Source organism: Schistocerca gregaria, chromosome 1, assembly GCF_023897955.1.
Source record: "Schistocerca gregaria isolate iqSchGreg1 chromosome 1, iqSchGreg1.2, whole genome shotgun sequence".
In the NCBI taxonomy this organism is placed as follows: Eukaryota; Metazoa; Arthropoda; class Insecta; order Orthoptera; family Acrididae; genus Schistocerca; species Schistocerca gregaria.
In genome coordinates this window covers 1,185,961,867-1,185,982,790 of record NC_064920.1, presented here as the reverse complement: position 1 = coordinate 1,185,982,790, position 20,924 = coordinate 1,185,961,867, and the positions used below count along the sequence as shown (strand labels likewise).

General features: G+C 43.9%; 1 protein-coding gene across 1 annotated transcript in view; it reads right to left on the bottom strand.

The window, feature by feature from the left end:
* LOC126284516 (Down syndrome cell adhesion molecule-like protein Dscam2) overlaps nucleotides 1-20,924 on the bottom strand; it is a 1,260,408-nt gene that overhangs the window by 306,569 nt on the left and 932,915 nt on the right. The window contains exon 8 of the mRNA XM_049983498.1: nucleotides 4,482-4,683. Within this exon, the coding sequence (XP_049839455.1) occupies nucleotides 4,482-4,683 (202 nt within the window). The remainder of the gene's footprint in view (nucleotides 1-4,481; nucleotides 4,684-20,924) is intronic.

Here is a 20,924-nt window from a genome sequence, read left to right as displayed (position 1 = left end):
AAAACCTAATTATTTCGTTGAATTTATAGCCTTTAGATTTGTGAGATTTATCGTGTAACCAAAAGTTAGCGGATTCCTTTTAACACTCATCTGGATGACTTTACCCTTTTCATTATTTAAAGTTATTTGTCACTTTCCGCATCTTATAGATATCTTGTCTAAATCGTTTTGCAATTTGGTTTGATCATCTGACGACTTTATAAATCGGTAAAAGACAGCATCGCGTGCAAACTGTCTAAGAGTGCTACTCAGACTGTCTCATGATTTGTGTAGATCAGGAACAGCAGAGGATCTACGACGCTTCCTTGAGAAACGCCAATTCTGCTGTACTCGAAGACTTTGTCAGTTACTGCGAATTGTGATTTTCTGACAGGAAATGATCCATTCTCACAACTGAGACGATACTCCATAGGCACGCAATTTGATTAAAGTCCTTGTGAGGAACGATGCCAGAACCTCCTAGAAATCTAAAAATGTGTCAATTGGACATTTCCTGTCCGTATCACTCATTGCTTCCGTGAGAATAAACAACCAGTTTAGTTTCACAAGAACGATATTTTCTGAATCAACTCATTTACTTCGATGAAGTTCATAATGTTCGTGCACAGTATATAATCCAAAATCTTGTTGCAAATTGACGTTAGTGATATGTATCTTTAATTCATTGGATTACTCCTACTTTCTTTTTTGGGTATTGGTGTGACCTGCCCAACTTTCCAGTCTTTGTGTACTGATCTTTCTACGAGCGAGTGATTGTATATGATTGCAAAGTATGGAGCTATTGTATCAACATACTCTGAAAAGAATCTGAGTGGTAGTCATCAATCTAATGACGAGATGGTTGGGGAATGCCATAAATAGGACACATTAATTGGAGTTACACTGCGTAATGCCATGTAAGCTCCCACACAGTATTAACATACACAGCACACAACGTTAAACTACATTGATATAGAAAGACACACAGTAAATTAATTAATGAATAACGTTCCCCGTACCAAAGGTGCGATACGCAGTGTGATGGCTGGTGATATGTATAAGTTTATAATAAACAGTCAGGATAAGCAGTTGTATGAGCGATTTTAACACTTTCGAACAGAAACGTTTCATTGAAATGTAGGCTTCGAACACTGAGTGGATTAAAATGAGCACATGTAAAAAAATTGTTTTCATTGTAAACGGTATCACGACAGCACATCATCTGAACAACAGTTAATATGATTTTTTTCCTATAGTAATTTGAGTCGTGATATTTCATTGCATGTCGTATACGCTTGGACAGCAAGCTATTTTTATATAGTATTTGATGGAATGCATTTGTTTAACTCCGAAGATATTAATTTGTATAGTACCAGCATTAACACATATAACTATGAAACATTAATAACTTAAATCATTGAACAAGCGAAAATATGGGATTCATTCACTGACAACGAAATGAAAACAAGTAACAACGGAAGCACTGTTCATGTAAGTAATTAATAAAAGAATTATCACAACTGTGAGAGAGAGCTTGGCTTTACATAACTGGGAGTGAGAAATAAGTGAACATCGTAGCAATAGCCTTTTATATGATTAAATAACTTTTTTGTAAAACAGTGTTATGTGCTAGGGATGGATGGAATGTGGTAGCACTGTTTTAAACAGACTGGTCTTGTCTTTAGGAGGGTGGATCATATGACCATCCCGATGTTCGTTTTACGTGGTTCCCCAAAATTACTTCAGGCAAATGCCGGTATGGTTCCTACTACAGAGATGGTGCATCCATTGCACAGTTAGCCGACGATCTGACCATTCTTCAATACAACAACGGTTACTAAGTCACTGCAGAATACTTTGCTAACATTAAGCTTAACGACGACGGACAACTACCTTTATAACATACTTGGCGGCTCCAATATAGCATTTTGTACTACTAAATTAGAGGTTTTCTTCACACACTGTGTCCACGACTACTCACTATGGACTGTCATAAACAGCTCTACGAAAAAAGATGGGTTAGCAAGATGATTCTCTTTCGTTGTCACTTCGCTTACTGTAACTAGCGTTACAGTCAGATTCACGAACGATGACGGCTCCAGCAGGTCGAGGCACAGACGGTTCCAAGCGAGAGAGAATAAAAACCTGCTAAATAATTCGCTAAGGTCACGTTTAATCACAGCAGAGCGCTCACATAACTTAACGCTCATTGACGGTCGGAGAATGCCTGAATTGGGTGATAATTATTGAACTATATGAAATAAAACCGTCGTAACTGCTGAACGGTTTGCATTAGGACATTGAAACTATTGGTTGGCCGTGGGGCATGATGGGAATTACTCTGCGCATGCGCGTGCGGTTTGTTGTTGTCGGCCATTTGCACGTGAAAAATGTCACGGTACACCGTGCCTAGGAGCATTTGGGGGACTTAGAATCCGCGTTTAGCGATTGAGAAGTCTCTTAGCCCTCAAAGGGTGAGTGCCTGATGTGCAGTGTCCAATCACGGTGAGGTATTCCTTGATGACATGGTGACTACCGAACGGTGCGTGAAGGTGGGAAGACGATTTCGTTCCCATTATGCGAAATGACGGTGATTTCGACAAGATGTTGTTCATGCAAGACGAAGCTCAACCCCATCGAAGCATGAGAGTGTTTAATGTCTTGGAGGAGCTCTTTGGGGAGTGCATTCTGGCTCAGGGTACCCAGAGGCCACTGGCCTCGATTTGCCGCCACGTTCTCCGGATCTGAACACATGCGACTCCTTTTTGTCGGACTTAATTACAGACAAGGTGTATAGCAACAATTCCAAAACCATTGCTCATCTGAAAGCAGCCTTTCAGGAGGTCATAGACAGCATCGTGTTCCGACATTTCAGCAGGTCATGCAGAATTTCGCAATTCGTCTGTGCCAGATCATCATCGATGATGGCAGGCATAACGAACATGACTTAACCTAAACCCGAATACGCTTTTCCCACTATTTGTCTTATATGGTCATTCCACTTAAGGCCGCACCAGGTAGTTACTCCTAGATATTGTACGCCAGATACTGTTCCCAGCGGTTTGTCATCAACAGTGTAGCTATACAGTAGTGGATTTCTTTTCTTATCATGCACCATATGTTACACTTATTTTCGTTCAGGCTCAACTGCCAGAGTCTGCACCATTTATCAGTACTCTGCAGGCCATTCTGCAAATCGTTACTATCTTCTCGCGTTGCTCCTTTGTTATAGACAACCGCATCATCTGCACACAGCCTTAGGGAACATCCGACGCTTTCTACTAGATTATTTGTATACAATGAAGCGCCGAAGAAACTGGTACAGCTATGCGTATTCAAATACAGAGATGTGTAAACAGGCAAAATACGGCGCTACGGTCGGCAGCGCCTATTTAAGACAACAAGTGTCTGACGCAGTTATTAGATCGGTTTCTGCTGCTATAGTGGCAGGTTATCACGATTTAATAGAGTTTGAACGGGGTGCTATGGTGGGTGCCTGAGCGATAGGACGCAGCATCTCCGAAATAGCGATGAAGTGGGGAATTTTTCGTACAGCCATTTCACGACTGTACCATGAATATCAGGAATCAGGTAAAACATTAAATCTCCGACATCGCTGCGGCTGGGAAAAGATCCTGAAAGAACGGGGTCAACGACGACTGAAGAGACTCGTTAAACCTGACAGAAGTGCAATCCCCCCCGCAAATTGCTGGAGATTTCATTGTTGGGCCTTCAACAAGTGTCAGCATGCGAAACATTAATCGAAATGGGCTTTCGGAGGCGAATGCGCACTCGTGCACCCTTGATGACTGCACGTCAGAAAGATTTACGCCTCTCCTTGGCCGTCAACGGCGTCATTGGACTGTTGATGACTAGAAAAATATTGCCTGGTCGGATGAGTGTCGTTTCAAAGTGTATCGAGCGGACTGATGTATAGGATTATGGAGACTACATCATGAATCCATAGATTCTGTATGTTACCCCTTGTAATGGTGAAGGCCGTGTGCAGTTGGAGTGATATGTGACCCCTGATACTTCTAGATACTCCAACACGTGACACGTACGTTAATATCTTGTCTGATCACCTGCATCCATTCATCTTCATTTTGCATTCTGACGGACTTGTCCAATTCCAGCAGGATAACGCGACACCCGAAACGTCCTCCAGAATTGTTACAGAGTGGCTCCAGCAACACTCTACTGAATTTAAGTACTTCCTTCCCCATCCTTCCCAAATCTGATGAGACCGATGACCTTGCTGTTTGGTCTCCCCCCAAACAACCAACCAACAGAGCGAGGTGAGTTTCACAATATGTCTGTTTGATGATTCCATGTCGATTTTTATGGAGGAAATTTTCCTTCTCGAAGAACGTCATATCCAGTCATTCTGATTTGTAACTTTGTACGAAACTGTAAGTTCTATTAACCAAAAGTGTTCAGTTTTTTAGTACAGTGGTAATGAATTTAGCAACAAGAGGTGGCGGTGACGTGGCGGGACGTACCAGCAGGTGAGGCGTGACGTGCGCCGCCAGGGGCGCCGTGACGGAGAGCGAGGTGTGGACGCGCTGCTCGCCGAAGGCGTTGTGCACGCGGCACTCCCACCTGCCCGCGTCTTCGGGTCTCGAACCTCGGATGTGCAGCGCGTCCTGCGACGCCCACACGCGGCCCGTCGACGGCACCGGCGTGCCCGACTCCCGCCACCACCTGCAACCAAGCAGTGGCGTCTGCTCATTTTATCTCCGAAATTTTTCGTAAGTACGACAGTATTTTATCAGTCTTAAAAGATTCTACACATCAGTCTGAATATTTGTTTGCTTGCAACTTCTCGCATCGGAACAGTTTCAACAGAAAATCACTGAAACTGGAATACTGACAGTGTCTCTCCGGAATAAGTTTTATCTTTTACAGGTGGCAATGGACCGTTAAATTTTCTCTCTGACAAGGGTTACCTCCCCCTTATTCCAACTTCAATGCATGTAAACTTGACCCATGTTGTTGTTGTTGTGGTCTTCAGTCCTGAGACTCGTTTGATGCAGCTCTCCATGCTACCCTATCCTGTGCAAGCTTCTTCATCTCCCGGTACCTACTGGAACCTACATCCTTCTGAATCTGCTTAGTGTATTCATCTCTTGGTCTCTGTCTACGATTTTTACCCTCCACGCTGCCCTCCAATACTAAATTGGTGATCCCTTGATGCCTCAGAACATGTCCTACCAACCGATCCCTTCTTCTGGTCAAGTTGTGCCACAAACTTCTCTTCTCCGCAATCCTATTCAATACTTCCTCATTAGTTATGTGATCTACCCATCTAATCTTCAGCTTCCTTCTGTAACACCACATTTCGAAGGCTTCTATTCTCTTCTTGTCCAAACTATTTATTGTCCATGTTACACTTCCATACATGGCTACACTCCATACAAATACTTTCAGTAATGACTTCCTGACACTTAAATCTATACTCGATGTTAACAAATTTCTCTTCTTCAGAAACGCTTTCCTTCCCATTGCCAGTCTACAATTATATCCTCTCTACTTCGACCATAATCAGTTATTTTGCTCCCCAATAGCAAAACTCCTTTACTACTTTAAGTGTCTCATTTTCTAATCTAATTCCCCAGGCATCACCCGACTTAATTCGACTACATTCCATTATCCTCGTTTTGCTCTTGTTGATGTTCATCTTATATCCTCCTTTTGAGACGCTATCCATTCCATTCAACTGCTCTTCCAAGTCCTTTGCTGTCTCTGACAGATTTACAATGTCATCGGCGAACCTCAAAGTTTTTATTTCTTCAAATGGTTCAAATGGCTCTGAGCACTATGGGACTTAACATCTGAGGTCATCAGTCCCCTAGAACTTAGAACTACTTAAACCTAACTAACCTAAGGACTTCACACACATTCATGCCCGAGGCAGGATTCGAACCTGCGAGCATAGCACTCGCACTATTCCGGACTGAAGCGCCTAGAACCGCTCGGCCACCGCGGCCGGCTTTTATTTCTTCTCCATCTATTTTAGTACCTACTCCGAATTTTTCTTTTGTTTCCTTTACTGCTTGCTCAATATACAGATAGAACAACATCGGGGAGAGGCTACAACCCTGTCTTACTCCATTCCCAACAACTGCTTTCCTTTCATGTAAGAAGCTACGAACTATACACGCGAGCAAGTTATAGCTCTGCTTAAAATTTGACCATTTTATGAAACACAATAGAAAATAGAATTAAATCGTACAACTGCAAAATGTACGGTTGTATGTGAACGAATGCTCAATAAGATATCTCATACAGTACGTATGGATGTATATACATTCGTGCTAATTTCTAAGTTACGCTAACAGTCAAAGGCGAAAAAGTTACTCTTCAAAAATATTTTTCTTAACTCTGAACCCAATAAAATATTTTACTTGGTTATCACGAACCATAATAATTTACCAAGTAGACTTCCAATGAATATTTCGATCCTTGTTTATATAGCAGCATAACAATTTTTTTTACTATTTTGCTACCAACATCTAAAAAGCTTGAAAACGAAATGGTAACATTCATTCACATGAAACAAAAAAGAAAGTTAATTAAGGAAGAAAAGACTAAGGACTGAAACAAATCATGTAACACTGATTTATTTTTATATTTTATTTTACACGTCCAGTGCAGTAGGATCAAACTGAAGAGCAAATCTACATGGCTGTGGAACCATTCCCTGCATGAAATTAATATCAGAGAAGTTAATAACAGGCACGATAAAGATTATGCGAATCGTATGAACATAACAAGACCCTGAGCATAGAGGATGGTCCTGTGATCGTGACCGGGCCAAATATCTTTTGAAATAAGCGTCAAACGAAAAAACTACAAAGAACGAAAGTTGTCTAGCGTGGAGGGGGAAACCAGATGGCGCTAAGATAAGGCCCGATAGATGGCGCTGCCAAAGGGCAAACGGATGTCAACTGTGTTTTTTTTCTAAATAGGAACCCCCATTTTTATTGCATATTCGTGTAATACGAAAAGAAATATGAATGTTTTAAAACTTTCTGGCAGATTAAAACTGTGTGCCCGACCGAGACTCGAACTCGGGACCTCTGCCTTTCGTGGGCAAGTGCTCTACCAACTAAGCTACCGAAGCACGACTCACGCCCTGTACTCACAGCTTTACTTCTGCCAGTATCCGTCTCCTACCTTCCAAACTTTAGAGAAGCTCTTCTGCGAACATGCAGAACTAGCACTCCTGAAAGAAAGGATACTGTGGAGACATGGCTTAGCCACAGCGCACACTCCGCTGCAGAGTGAAAATCTCATTCTGGAAACATCCCCCAGGCTGTGGCAAAGCCATGTCTACACAGTATCCTTTCTTTCAGGAGTGCTAGTTCTGCATGGTTTCAGAAGAGCTTCTGTAAAGCTTGGAAGGTAGGAGACGGATACTGGCAGAAGTAAAGCTGTGAGTAGCGGGCGTGAGTCGTGGTTCGGTAGCTCAGTTGGTAGAGCACTTGCCCGCGAAAGGCAAAGGTCCCGAGTTCGAGTCTCAGTCGGGCACACAGTTTTAATCTGCCAAGAAGTTTCATATCAGCGCACACTCCGCTACAGAGTGAAAATCTGATTCTGGAAACATCCCCCAGGCTGTGGCAAAGCCATGTCTCCACAGTATCCTTTCTTTCAGGAGTGCTAGTTCTGCATGTCTCGCAGAAGAGCTTCTGTAAAGTTTGAAAGGTAGGAGACGGATACTGGCAGAAGTAAAGCTGTGAGTACCGGGCGTGAGTCGTGCTTCGGTAGCTCAGTTGGTAGAGCACTTGCCCGCGAAAGGCAAAGGTCCCGAGTTCGAGTCTCGGTCGGGCACACAGTTTTAATCTGCCAGGAAGTTTCATATCAGCGCACACTCCGCTGCAGAGTGAAAATCTCATTCTATGAATGTTTTAGTTGGACCATTTTATTCACTTTTCGATAGATGGCATATGGCTCACAATTTTAGACTAACAGTTGGTAAAAGGTAGGTTTTTAAAATTAAAATACAGAACGCATGTTGAAAGGCTTTGTCGGTGGATCACAATAGCAAATATCCTTCAACTTTTGCACAGAAAGCAATCCGGGGACGTCTCCTAATGAACAAAATACAACCTGTGTGATTGGAATGAGAGTTGAGAGCAAACAGAACATAACATGTCATTCTACGTGGAAAGGAATAGACGGACGTAAAGTAACGCCGAGTCCATGGGAGTGTTACAGGACTATTACCTTTCATAATACATACATTGTCTGATAAAATACAAGCCAAGCACCCGGAGGATATCGTCGGATGTCATGTAACTTGTATACGCTGCTGTTGGCGGGTATGACATTCAACTACTGCAGCATCCTGTGACAGTGCGACCACAAGAGTACATTAGGTCTGGTAGGGTATATAAGGGGTGAGTTAGATGTGGAGCTACCGCTGCAAAGGACAGAAGATGGCTCTTAATGGTGGCGCACGTGACAGAGTTCGAAAGTCGCTTCATTGTGGGTCTGTATTTGGCCGAATGGTCGAATCGTACAACATCTGTATTTGGGGGGCAATCGGATGTGATACTGATGTGATGTTGGACCGCATGGGAACGTAGTACTCGTCATCAACGTTCCGATCAACCGCATCTCACCACTGTAAAGGAGGATCTCCGTATAGTGCACCAAGCACGTCGTAATCGCTTTACATCTGCCGCGCACCACAACGTAAACAGCTGCGTTTGGAGAGGTGCTCTGATCGGGAAGCATAGACTGCTGATGAAATGCGACGCAATGTGTTCAGCTTTGTACTGCGATATATTGTGTTCGAAAATTACAAATTACCCCGAACAGAACGGTCTATTGACCGGATTCAGAAAACGGCGTTCTTGTGAAACACAACTAGTTCTTTACACACACGAAGTGTTGAGAGCTATTGACAAGGGATTTCAAACTGATTCTGTATATTTCGAGAGGGCTTTCGACAGCGCCCCTCACAAGCAGCTTGTAGCCAAACTGCATGCGTAATGAATATCGTCTCATTTATGCCAATGGATTCGTGTTTTCGTCTCCTAGGTCCTAGTAAAAGATGGAAAGCCATCGAGTAAAACATAAGCGATTTCTGGCGCTCCAGAACGTAGTGTTATAGAGCCTCTGCTGCTCGTTATCCATATAAACGATTAAGGAGACAATCTGAGCAGCTGTCTTAGATTGTTTGCAGATGATGCTGTCGTTTATGGTCTAGTAAAGTCATTAGAAGATCAAAACAAATTGAAAAACTATTTAGAAGAGACAAGTGTGTGGAGCAAAAATTGGCAGTTGACCCTAAATATTTGCCTCATCCTTATTAGTGCTAAAAGGAATTCGTTAAACTTAGGTTATACGATAAATCAGTGAAATTTAAAGGCATTAAATTCAAAGAAATACCTAAATTATGCTTACGAACAACTTAAATCGGATAGAATACACAGAAAATTTTTTGAGGAAGGCAAAGCATGGATTGCATTTTATTGGCAGAACACTTAGAAAATATAACAGATGTACTACAGAGACCGCCTACACTACGCTTGTCCGTCCTCCTTTGGAGTACTGCTGCGCGTTCTGCGATCCTTACTAGTTAGGATTAACGGAACACGTTGAGAAAGTTCAAAGAAGAGCAGCGCGTTTTGTACTATATTAAAATAAGGAGAAGAGTGTCACTGACTTGATACACGATTTGGGATGGACACATTAAAACAAAGGCGTGTTTTGTTGAGCCTGAATCTTCTCACTAAATTTCTATCCCCAGCTTTCTCCTCCGAATACGAAAATATTTTGTTGACGCCGACCTACATAGGGAGAAACGATCATCATAGCAAAATAAGGGAAAGCACAGCTCGCACCGAAAGATATAGGTGTTGGTTTTTTCCGCGCGCTGTTCGACATTAGAGTAATAGAGAATTATTATGAAGGTGTTTCGATGAACCCTCTGCCACGGAATTAAGTGTGATTTGCAGAATATCCATATAGATGTAGATGCAGATGTCCGCTAGCCCGGATTACCGTCGTGGGCGAGTATGGCAGCGATCTGGTGGAAGGTCACGTTCTTCCCAAGTTTCGGAGAGGAACAACGAAGTGACACCTGGAGTTTGGCGAGCCATCGGGTATGACATCAGATCACGGCTGGTAGTGGCTGAGGCAGCTCTGATGGCAAAACGGTACGTCACGGACACCCTGCGTACTCATGTGTTAGTTCTCAAACGATGGTATTGTGGTGCCATTTTTCAGTAGGACAATGCTCATGCATACGTGGAACGTGTCCGTAGACTGCCTGTGCGGTGTTGAGTTCCTCCCGTGGTCATCAGGATTCCCAGATATGTAACCAGTTGAAGAAGTGTGGGACCAGCTGGACATTAATTTCCTGCCATCTACAGGATATCAAGCACCAGTGAGAACAGCTGTTGGCCTGCTTGTCTAAGGAGAGTGTACAAAGACTTTATGAGACACAGCGATCGTGTGAGACCCAACTCGCTTTATTTGTTCATGAGACCCAGAAAATATTAGATACAGGCTCCCAGGTCGATGCCATTTTCCTTGTCTTCCGGAAGGCGTTCGATACAGTTCCGCACTGTCGCCTGATAAACAAAGTAAGAGCCTAATATCAGACCAGCTGTGTGGATGGATTGAAGCAAACAGAACACCGCATGTTGTTCTCAATGGAGAGACGTCTACAGACATTAAAGTAACCTTTGGCGTACCATAGGTGAGTGTTATGAGACCATTGCTTTTCACAATATATATAAATGTCCTGGTAGATAGTGTCGGAAGTTCCATGCGGCTTTTCGCGGATGATGCTGTAGTACACAGAGAAGTTGCAGCATTAGAAAATTGGAGCGAAATGCAGGAAGATCTGCAGCGGATAGGCACTTGGTGCAGGGAGTGGCAACTGATCCTTAACATAGACAAATGTAATGTATTGCGAATACATAGAAAGAACGATCCTTTATTTTAAGATTGTATGAAAGCCCAACAAACACTGGTAGCAGTTATTTCTGTAAAATATCTGGGAGTATGCGTACGGAACGATTTGAAGTGGAATGATGATATGAAATTAATTGTTGGTAAGGCGGGTACCAGGTTGAGATTCATTGGTAGAGTCCTTAGAAAATGTAGTCCATCAATAAAGGAGGTGGCTTACAAAACACTCGTTCGACCTATACTTGAATATTGATCATGAGTGTGGGATCCGTACCAAGTCGGGTTGACAAAAGAGATAGAGAAGGTCCAAAGAAGAGCGGCGCGTTTCGTCACAGGGTTATTTGGCAACCGTGATAGCGTTACGGAGATGTTTAGCAAACTCAAGTGGCAGGCTCTGCAAGAGAGGCGCTCTGTATCGCGGTGTAGCTTGCTGTCCAGGTTTCGAGAGGGTGCGTTTCTGGATGAGGTATCGATCATATTGCTTCCTCCTACTTACACCTTCCGAGGAGATCACGAATGTAAAATTAGAGAGATTCGAGCGGGCACGGAGGATTTCCGGCAGTCGTTTTTCCCGCGAACCATATGCGACTGGAACAGGAAAGGGAGGTAATGACAGTGCCACGTAAAGTGCCCTGCGACACACACCGTTGAGTGGCTTGCGGAGTATAAATGTAGATGTAGATGTTCTAGGCCAGTGCGGGCACAAGGTCATACTCATAAGTGGGCTCATAGTGCCAAGTTCTTTGTAGATTCTGTAATGACCCAAATAACGTCACAAATCTTCTCAATCAGTGAAGCTTCGCTTCTGAAATGTCTTGGCAGGCAGTGTACAAACGTCCTAGTGGCTAACGCTGTGGAACGTTTCCTGGATAGCGCTCTCATATGCAAAGAAGTCGGAAACTGTAGAACTGTAGAAGACTTGAAGAGGACTGATGCTCGGTGCATGGACATGTAGCTGACGCTCAACGAGAACAAAGGTAACACACTGCGATAAACGGGCTGCCCCTTGCAGAACGATCACTGAAAGGAGTCACATCCATTAAATTTATGAACCTGTACATATGGAGGGATTTAAGGTAGAACGAGCAAATAAAAATGATCACTTGTAAGGCAGATGCCAGATGCATTCAACTGAAGAACCGCCAGGAAGCGTAGTCCACCTACATTCGACCATCACTTGAATATCGCTCGCCAGTTTGCGATCCGTACCAGAGAGGATTGGTAGAGGAAATGGAGAAGATCCAAGGCACTAGAGCACATTTTGTAACAGTTTCATTTCGTAGACGCGAAAACGTCACAGATGTTGAACCAGCTCCGTGTCAGACGCTGCAAGAGAGATGTTTTACATCACGGTGTGGTTTAACCATAAATTTACGAGAGCCTACGTTCTACATCTACATCTAAAGCAACGTGATTACTGTGCTATTCGCAATAAAGTGCCTGGCAGAGGGTTCAATGAACCACCTTCATGCTGTCTCTCGACCGTTCCACTCTCGAACGGCACACGGGAAAAACAAGCATTTAAATTTTTCTGTGGTATCCCTGGTTTCTCTTATTATATCGTGATGATCATTTCTCCCTTTGTAGTTGGGTGCCAACAGATTGTTTTCACAATCGGAGGAGAAAAGTGGTGATTGAAATTTAATGAGAAGATCCCGTCGCAACGAAAAACGCCTTTGTTTTAATGATTGCTACTCCAATTCATGTGTCAAGTCTGTGACACTATCTCCCCTATTTCGCGATAATACAGAACGAGCTGCTCTTCTTTGTGCTTTTTCGATGTCATCCGTCAGTCCCACCTGATGCGGATCCCACACCGCACAACAATACTCCTGAATATGGCGGACAAGAGTGGTGTAAGCAGTGTCTTTAGTAGACTTGTTGCACCTTCTAAGTGTTCTGCAATTAAATCGCAGTCTTTGGTTTTGCTCGACCCACAATGTTATCTATGTGATCGTCCCAATTTGTTATTTGTAATTGTAATCCCTTAGTATTCAGCTGAATTTACAGCCTTCAGATCTGTGTGATTTATCGCGTAATCGAAATTTAGCTGATTTCCTTTACTACTCATGTGAATAACTTCACACTTTTCTTTATCAGGGTCAATTGTCACTTTTCGCTCTATACAGAAATTGTCTCTTGACCGTTTTGTAATGGGAATTTATAGTCTGATGACTTTACAAGACGGTAAACGACAGCATCATCTGCAAACAATCTTAGACGGCTACTCAGATTGTCTCCTATGTCGTTAATATAGGTCAGAAACTGCTAGAAAAGTCGTACGTGTATCTCTCGAGCCTGTCTGGCCGAGCGGTTCTAGGCGCTTCAGTCTAGAACTGCGCGACCGCTACGGTCGCAGGTTGGAATCCTGCCTCAGGTGTCCTTAGATTAGTTAGGTTTAAGTAGTTCTAAGTTCTAGGGGACTGATGACCTCAGATGTTAGGTCCTATAGTGCTCACAACCGTTCGAACCATTTTTGTATCTCGCGAAAATATCATGCTAGTAAAATTAGACAAATTCGAGCTTAGAGGTGGTGTAACTAGCAATCGTTCGTCCCATGGACCATTCGCGACTGGATTGGGTTAAGGTGGCGGTGAGCGGGGGTGGCACTGGTACACAAAACATATACTCCGGCATACACAAAAAGGTGGCTTGCGGAGAATAAATGTAGATGTGGATAGTCCGGCATTGTTAATTTGTGTTAATTTGCCTCTGTAGAACAAAAGAGGAATGTTAACCTAAATGAAACTTCAGCTAACCATATCGATAATTCTACGGCGCAGCATGGACTGTGCGCGGCGCAGTAACCACAGTTTGTGCCGCAGTTGATGATCCCCGCGGACACGTCCGGTCGCCGGCGGGTACCTACTCTAAAAGGGCCGCGCCGGGACGCCGACAGCTGCGCCGTGGCGCGCGTGACGTCACAGGCGCCGTGTCAACATTTAATGGCGCCCGCGCCGCGCTGTCGCGGTCTGCATAATGCACGCCGCCCGTAATGGCAGCGACGTTTCAGCCTAATTGCCGAACGCCGAAGCCGTATTAAAATGCGAGCGGCGGCGCCGCTCCGCGCTCCCGGAATTCCATTCGAAGCGCTCGCCAAATGGACGCCAGGCGGCGACAATACAGACGAAATGTGGCGCACAGGACCACTACACGAGCTCTGTTTATTTCCAACTGTTTTCGCAGCCGCAAAGGGCTCGCGACCAATCTCGTACTAGTAGTAATTTAGAATGGTGTTCGCTGAAGATGTCTGGCTGATTGTGTGAATAATGAAAATGAGTGCAAGCATGCAGCGAGTGAACGCGGTTAAGCTCAAGCAGGTATATTGCGATGAGCCCAATGGTTATTACTGGTATTCTACATTTACTATGCACAAGCGGCGTTCAGTAAGTAATGGTTCAAATGGCTCTGAGCTCTATGGGACTTAACATCAGTAAGTAATGCAACACTTTTTTCTGAAAGCAGGACTCCAATATACCATGTTATACTCCATTCTTCAACATTTCCGTACAAAGCGACGGCCTTGCGCCATCTTGTATTGTATGTATCGAACTGGGGACTGAGCCGTGGTAAAAATTTGCTGCTTTGAAGAGCGCGCCGCAGCGCATAGTGTGACGCAGTTGCCCTCCGTTTCTGGCGGTGGCGCCGCTGTGCCAGTCGCAGCTTTGGTGTTTCCCTCAGGTGGGAAAGCGGAAAGATATCCTGTTCACGTGCATTTAAGGGGCGTGGGGAATTAAGGAAAGGAGATAAGGATCTTTATTGTCTATAATATATCATACAATCACCGTTGATCTTTATTTTACAATTGCCATTACCAACTTTGGCCCATATAAACAAGTACTCATCAGCGTTTAATTTCTTCTTCTTTGTTGTACTCAAAACAAATGGCACAGCAATGCCTCTGCGACGTGCATGGCGTCGTCGCTGGCGGCGCAGTGTACCTGTGTATCGCAGCTTGAAGGCTATTGATATTGACCTTGCTGGTCAATTTAATAAGCAGCAGTTAATAGGAGGCCCCAATGTATTTCGTGGACTACATCTGAAATTTACCTGTGATGTACAGGCACTGTTTGGAGGTAGTACTTGGCTCACACTTGCTGTTGTGTGGGGCAATCAAGCAGATTATGGTGGCCTTGAAGCTTTTCCTGATGCTAATATTCTCACTTGGAAGACATGGAGTATTTCTGAGACTACAGGACTGTTGGCTAAACAGCCTTATGGTACTCTAGTTCCAAGCATGCCATTTGTTTTGAGTACTAGGAAGAAGAAGAAATTAAACCCTGATGAGTACTTGTTTATATGGGCCAAAGTTGGTAAAGGCAATTGTAAAATAAAGATCAACGCTACGCGGGGAGTCTGGTCAGTTGGTCAGCCGGGTCAGTGTGGGCCAGTCAGTGTCTGTCTGTCGTCCGGAGTGCTAGTATGTGTTAGGCCGCCAGTCTGCTCGAGTTTGTTCAGGCAATGGGCATTGGCGGTTGTATCGATCGGTCGCTCGGTCGCGCACGGGGACTCAAGTTGACTTGTCCGTCTTGAGCGTCGGCGCATGTGAGGTCGCCACGTGAGTCCAGTGGGCCGCGCCGTATAGAGAGGGGTAGTGGCTTCGCGGCAGACACAAGAGCAACAGGAGTCAATTCACGAATTCGGTCTGGCTGGGGCGAGCTGCGACGCCATGAGACGGGAGATCGGCGCGCCTTCCTGCGTCCATTGAAGCGGCTGGCTGCGGACGGTTCGGGAGAGCGTTTTGGGGGATGCTGCGCCAGGTCTTCGCCAGACATCGCAGTTTATTAGAAGTTAAGTGATTCGTGATATGTTGTTTCATTTACTTAACTTTTTTTCTTGGTCAGTCTCTCGTCCCCGACTTGCTCGTCTGTCTCTCGTCCGCATTTGTTAGGCAGTTAGTGTCTGTCTGTCACTCTGCCGTACGTTAATAGCTGCCACGTTTGCCGGATTCGGTGTTAACGAATTTATTGTTTATAGTGTAACAGCCGAATTCCTGAAATACGTTTATATCTTGCCTCTCATCTTGAGAGGCGGTATACGTGTAATGTAGAGCATGTTTGTATATTTTATGTAAGACTGTATTTCATGTTTTTTTTATTTAAATCGTCATTTTAGTATATGAAGTTGCCACCCTTACACCGTAAGAGTTTTTCTTTCAGAAATAAGTTGCGCTTTCGGTAGCAAGTTAGTTTTTTTAATGTTAGTGTTTTGTACCATTTCCATCCCTCCTACGGGGTGCATAGTTTATGTGCTTGTGTGAGTTGTTCAAATTTTTAGTTTAAAGTAATCTGGTTAAGTTGCAGATTTGCACTGGTGCACTCTTTCAGGGGTTGTTGTGAGCGGTCATGACTACGGCCGTGTCGAAAGGCAGCGGCAATGTTCTCAGCCCGAAGGCTCATACTGCCAATATTATTCTTTCTGCCTCTAAATAAAATTGTAACTTCATATTTCGAGGGTGCTTTCTGATTATAACTTTAAATCTGTTTTTTAAAAAAAGGGGGTTTTAGGAATAAAATTTCCATTTGTTGAAAGAAATTTACTTCGTTTTCATTAGTGACCCACAGGCAACTACTTCCACGGTCACATAGTGTGACTAACTGTGTTAATGTTCTTGATGAAACGCCAGTACGTCCCTGCCGTAACCCTCAGTAGTTCACAACCCCACAACAGGCTACTGCAGTCCACTTACCCCACCGCCGCCCCACACCGAACCCAGGGTTGTTGTACGGTTATGCCCCCAGTGTAGCCCCCCGGGAACGTCTCACACCAGACGAGCTTAACTCCAATGTTTGCGTGTTAATTATGGTGTACGCGTACGTGGAGAAAGTGTTTGTGCAGCAATTGCCGACATAGTGTAACTGAGGCGTAATAAGAGGAGGCAGCCCGCATTTGCCGAGGCAGATGGAAAACCACCTCAAAAACCATCCACAGACTGGCTGGTACACCGGACCTAATCCGGCGGGCGGATTCATGCCGGGACCGTGCCGCCCCCAATGCAGTGCGTTAGGTTGCACGGCCATCCGGGCGGGCTTCAACTACCTTACTGGGACGGCAGTACGCCCGCGTGCTACCACTCAGGTGGTCGACGTCGGACCCAACATCTTGCTGTATCAGTAACTCCCCATCACCCACCTACTGCTTCCTACAGAGAGCATCCTTCATTGGGCCAAACACATGAAAATCGGAACGTGATCATTACGTTCTGTTAGGTGGCGAGGATTTGCACCCGTAGTCTATGGGTATCGTCTTTGATTCATAATCAGAACGTCTTCGGTCCCGGGTTCGAATCCCGCCGCTGCTTAAATTCTGATCAATAATCAGCATTGGCGGCCGAAGACTTCCGGCACAAAAAGTCACCCTCATCCTGCCAATGGCCTTGTCAGAGAGGGCAGAGAAGCGGACAGAGGTTCAGGGCACTCTCTTGTTCTTGGGATGCGAAACTGTCCCCAAAAGGCGAAAGAATCAGCAATGATCAACGGCATGAGGATGCAGAAGGCAATGGAAACCACTGCGTTAAAGACATGCAACGTGTACCAACTGGACATGTGGCTTGTAGTTGAAGAAGTGTCATGATGATTTCTCCATTGGCAAAATATTCCGTTGTAGTCCCCTATTGGAATCTCTTGGAGGGGACTGCCGAGGAGGAGGTTACTATTAGAAAAAGATTGAATAATCAACGGAAGGATAGCGTTTTACGAGTCGGGGTGTGATATGTCAGAAGCTTGAACGTGGTAGGGAAACTAGAAAATCTGAAAAGAAATGCAAAGGCTCAATCTAGATGTAATAGTGGCCAGTGAGGTGAAATGGAAAGAGGACAACGATTTCTGGTCAGATGAGTATCGGGTAATATCAACAGCAGCAGAAAATGGTGTAATGGGAGTAGGATTCGTTATGAATAGGAAGGTAGGGCAGAGAGTGTGTTACTGTAAACAGTTCAGTGATAGGGTTGTTCTTATAACAATCGATAGCAAACCAACACCGACAACAATAGTTCAAGTATACGTGTCGACATCGAAATCTGAAGATGCAGAGGTAGAAAAATATGTGAGGATATTGAAAAGGTAATATAGTACGTTAAGGGAGACGGAAATCTAATAGTCATTGGAGGAATGCAGTTGTAGGGGAAAGATCAGAAGAATAGGTTACAGGAGAACTTGGGCTTGGGACAAGGAATGAGAGAGGAGAACGACTAATTGAGTTCTGTAACAAATTGCACCTAGTAATAGCGAATACTCTGTTCAAGAATCACAAGAGCAGGACGTATGCTAGGAAAAGGTCGGGTGGTAGGAGAAGATTTCAGTTAGATTACGCCATGGACATGCAGAGATTCCGAAATGAGATACTGGACTGTAAGGCGTACCCAGGAGCGAACGTAGATCCAGATCACGATGTAGTAGTGATGAAGAGTAGGCTGAAGTTTAAGACTTTAGTCAGGAAAAGATGGAATACGGAAGTGCTAAGGAATGACGAGTGTGATAACATTAAGAGTGCAGCGGTAATTCCACTGTTAAATGCAGAGGAGAGAGAGGGTACGTGGAAAGACTACATTGAAAGCCTCTATAAGGGGGAAGATTTACCTGATGTGATAGAAGAAGAAACAGGAGTCGATTTAGAAGAGATAGAGGATCCAGTATGATAGAATTTAAGAGTTTTGGACTACTTAAGGTGAAATAAGGCAGAAGGGATAGATAACATTCCATTAGAACTTCTGAAATCATTGCGGGAAGTGAAAACAAAACGACTATTCACGTTGGTGTGTAGAATATATGAGTCTGGCGACATACCATCTGACTTTCGGAAAAGCATCATCCACACAATTCCGAAGACGGCAAGAGATGACAAGTGCGAGAACTGCCACACAATCAGCTTAACAGCTCATGCATCCGAGTTGCTTACAAGAATAATATACAGAAGAATGGAAAAGAAAATTGAGAATGCACTAGATGACGATCAGTTTGGCTTTAGGAAAAGTAAAGGCACGAGAGAGGCAATTCTGACGTTGCGGTTATAATGGAAGCAAGACTAAAGAAAAATCAAGACATGTTCATAGTATTTGTCGACCTGGAAAAAGCGCTCAACAATGTAAAATGGTGTAAGATGTTCGAAATTCTGAAAAAATAGCTATAGGGAAAGACGGGTCATTTACAATATGTACAACAACCAAGAGGGAATAAAACGAGTGGACGACCAAGAACGAAGTGCTTGTATTAAAAAGGGTGTAATTCAAGGACGTAGCCTTTCGCCCCTACTGTTCAATCTGTACATCGAGGAAACAATGATGGAAATAAAAGAAATGTTCAGGAGTGGAATCAAAATTCAAGGTGAAGGGATATCAATGACACGATTCGCTGATGACATTTCTATCCTGAGTGAAAGTGAAGAAGAATTACATGATCTGCTGAACGGAATGAACAGTATAATGAGTACACAGTATGGACTGAGAGTAAATCGAAGAAAGACGAAGGCAATGAGAAGTAGTAGAAATGAGAACAGTGAGAAACTTAACATCGGGATTGGTGGTCACGAAGTCGATGAAGATAAGGAATTCTGCTACCTAGACAGTAAAATAACCAATGACGGACGGACCAAGGAGGACATCAAAAGCAGACTAGCTATGGCAAAAAAGGCATTTCTGGCCAAGAGAAGTCTACTAACATCAAATACCAGCCTTAATTTGTGGAAGAGGTTTCTGAGAATGTGTGCCTTGAGCACAGCATTGTATGGTAGTGAAACATAGACTGTGGGAAAACAGCAACAGAAGAGGTTGAAATGTGGTGCCACATCTGAATCTTGAAAATTAGACGGACTGATTAGGTAAGGAATGAGGAGATTCTACGAGGAATCGGAGAGTAAAGGAATATGTAGAAAACACTGATAAGTATGCGTGAGAGGGTGATAGACCATCTGCTAAGACATGAGGTGATGACTTCCATGGTACTAGAGGAAGCTGTAGAAGGCAAAAACTGTAGAGGAAGACAGACATTGGAATACATCCAGCAAGTAATCGAGGACATAGGTTGCAAGTGCTACTCTGAGATGAAGAGGTTAGCACGGGAGAGGAATTCGTGGCGAGCCGCATCAAACCAGTCAGCAGACTGATGACATAAAAAGTCCTTATTGACTGGACATGGAACTTGCGTCCACCTCAACGTTAAGTGCCTCGTCCCCTGTGATGGCAGCTTTACCCCCTGCCTGGCGGGCCACCTCCCTGGTGTTGATGCTGGGATAACTGTCAAAGACACTTACTGTATCCTCACCTTCCAGTGGGTGTACCTTCCTTGGAACGCATTTCTGGCCGTATATGTATGTGATAATTTTTGCTTCTTATCTTCTCAGTGATTGTTTCCTGAAGTTTTTCCTCACTTAGCAAATACGCTCGGTATAGTTTCGATTAATGGAATGAACTTAACTAAACTGGACTGACTGAAGAGAGGTGCTTAATTCAACACTGTAGACTGCAACATTCGTAAATTTATTACGTCTGCATTTTACGTCTTCGTACACATTTAGGGAGACAGAAGAAAGATACAGAAGACTTTATGAGTCTGCACGACTGAGTTAGAGGGGTGAATGCTATACAGGGCGATTCTGCTGTCCCTACCACTGGATTTTATGCATCTCCCAACGCCTTCATACACGCGTGCAAGCACATTCTCTTCCTCGCTATATCCGAACTATTAGCCCTACAGAAAGAAAGAGCAGCACCCTTTTGCAGGAAATTTAATGTAGTTAAATATTGTACGGAGATATGCTTTCGCTGGAAGTTACGTTTTTCGAGTTAGTCAAGAAAAAGGCCTTTGAAGGTAACATTTGTGCATTTTTATTGAATGATTCGAAAACTGCGATCTCTTTCGAAAACTCATCCCATTACAACATTAAACTACATTATATTTCCTACTGTTCATTTTTTCTGTAGGATTAATAGTATGTGCATAGCGCGCAAGAGAATGTGATAATCTTGCTCTGTGTGTTTAAGGGCATTGCGGATTGCGTAAAACTGAGTCGTAGGGGCAACT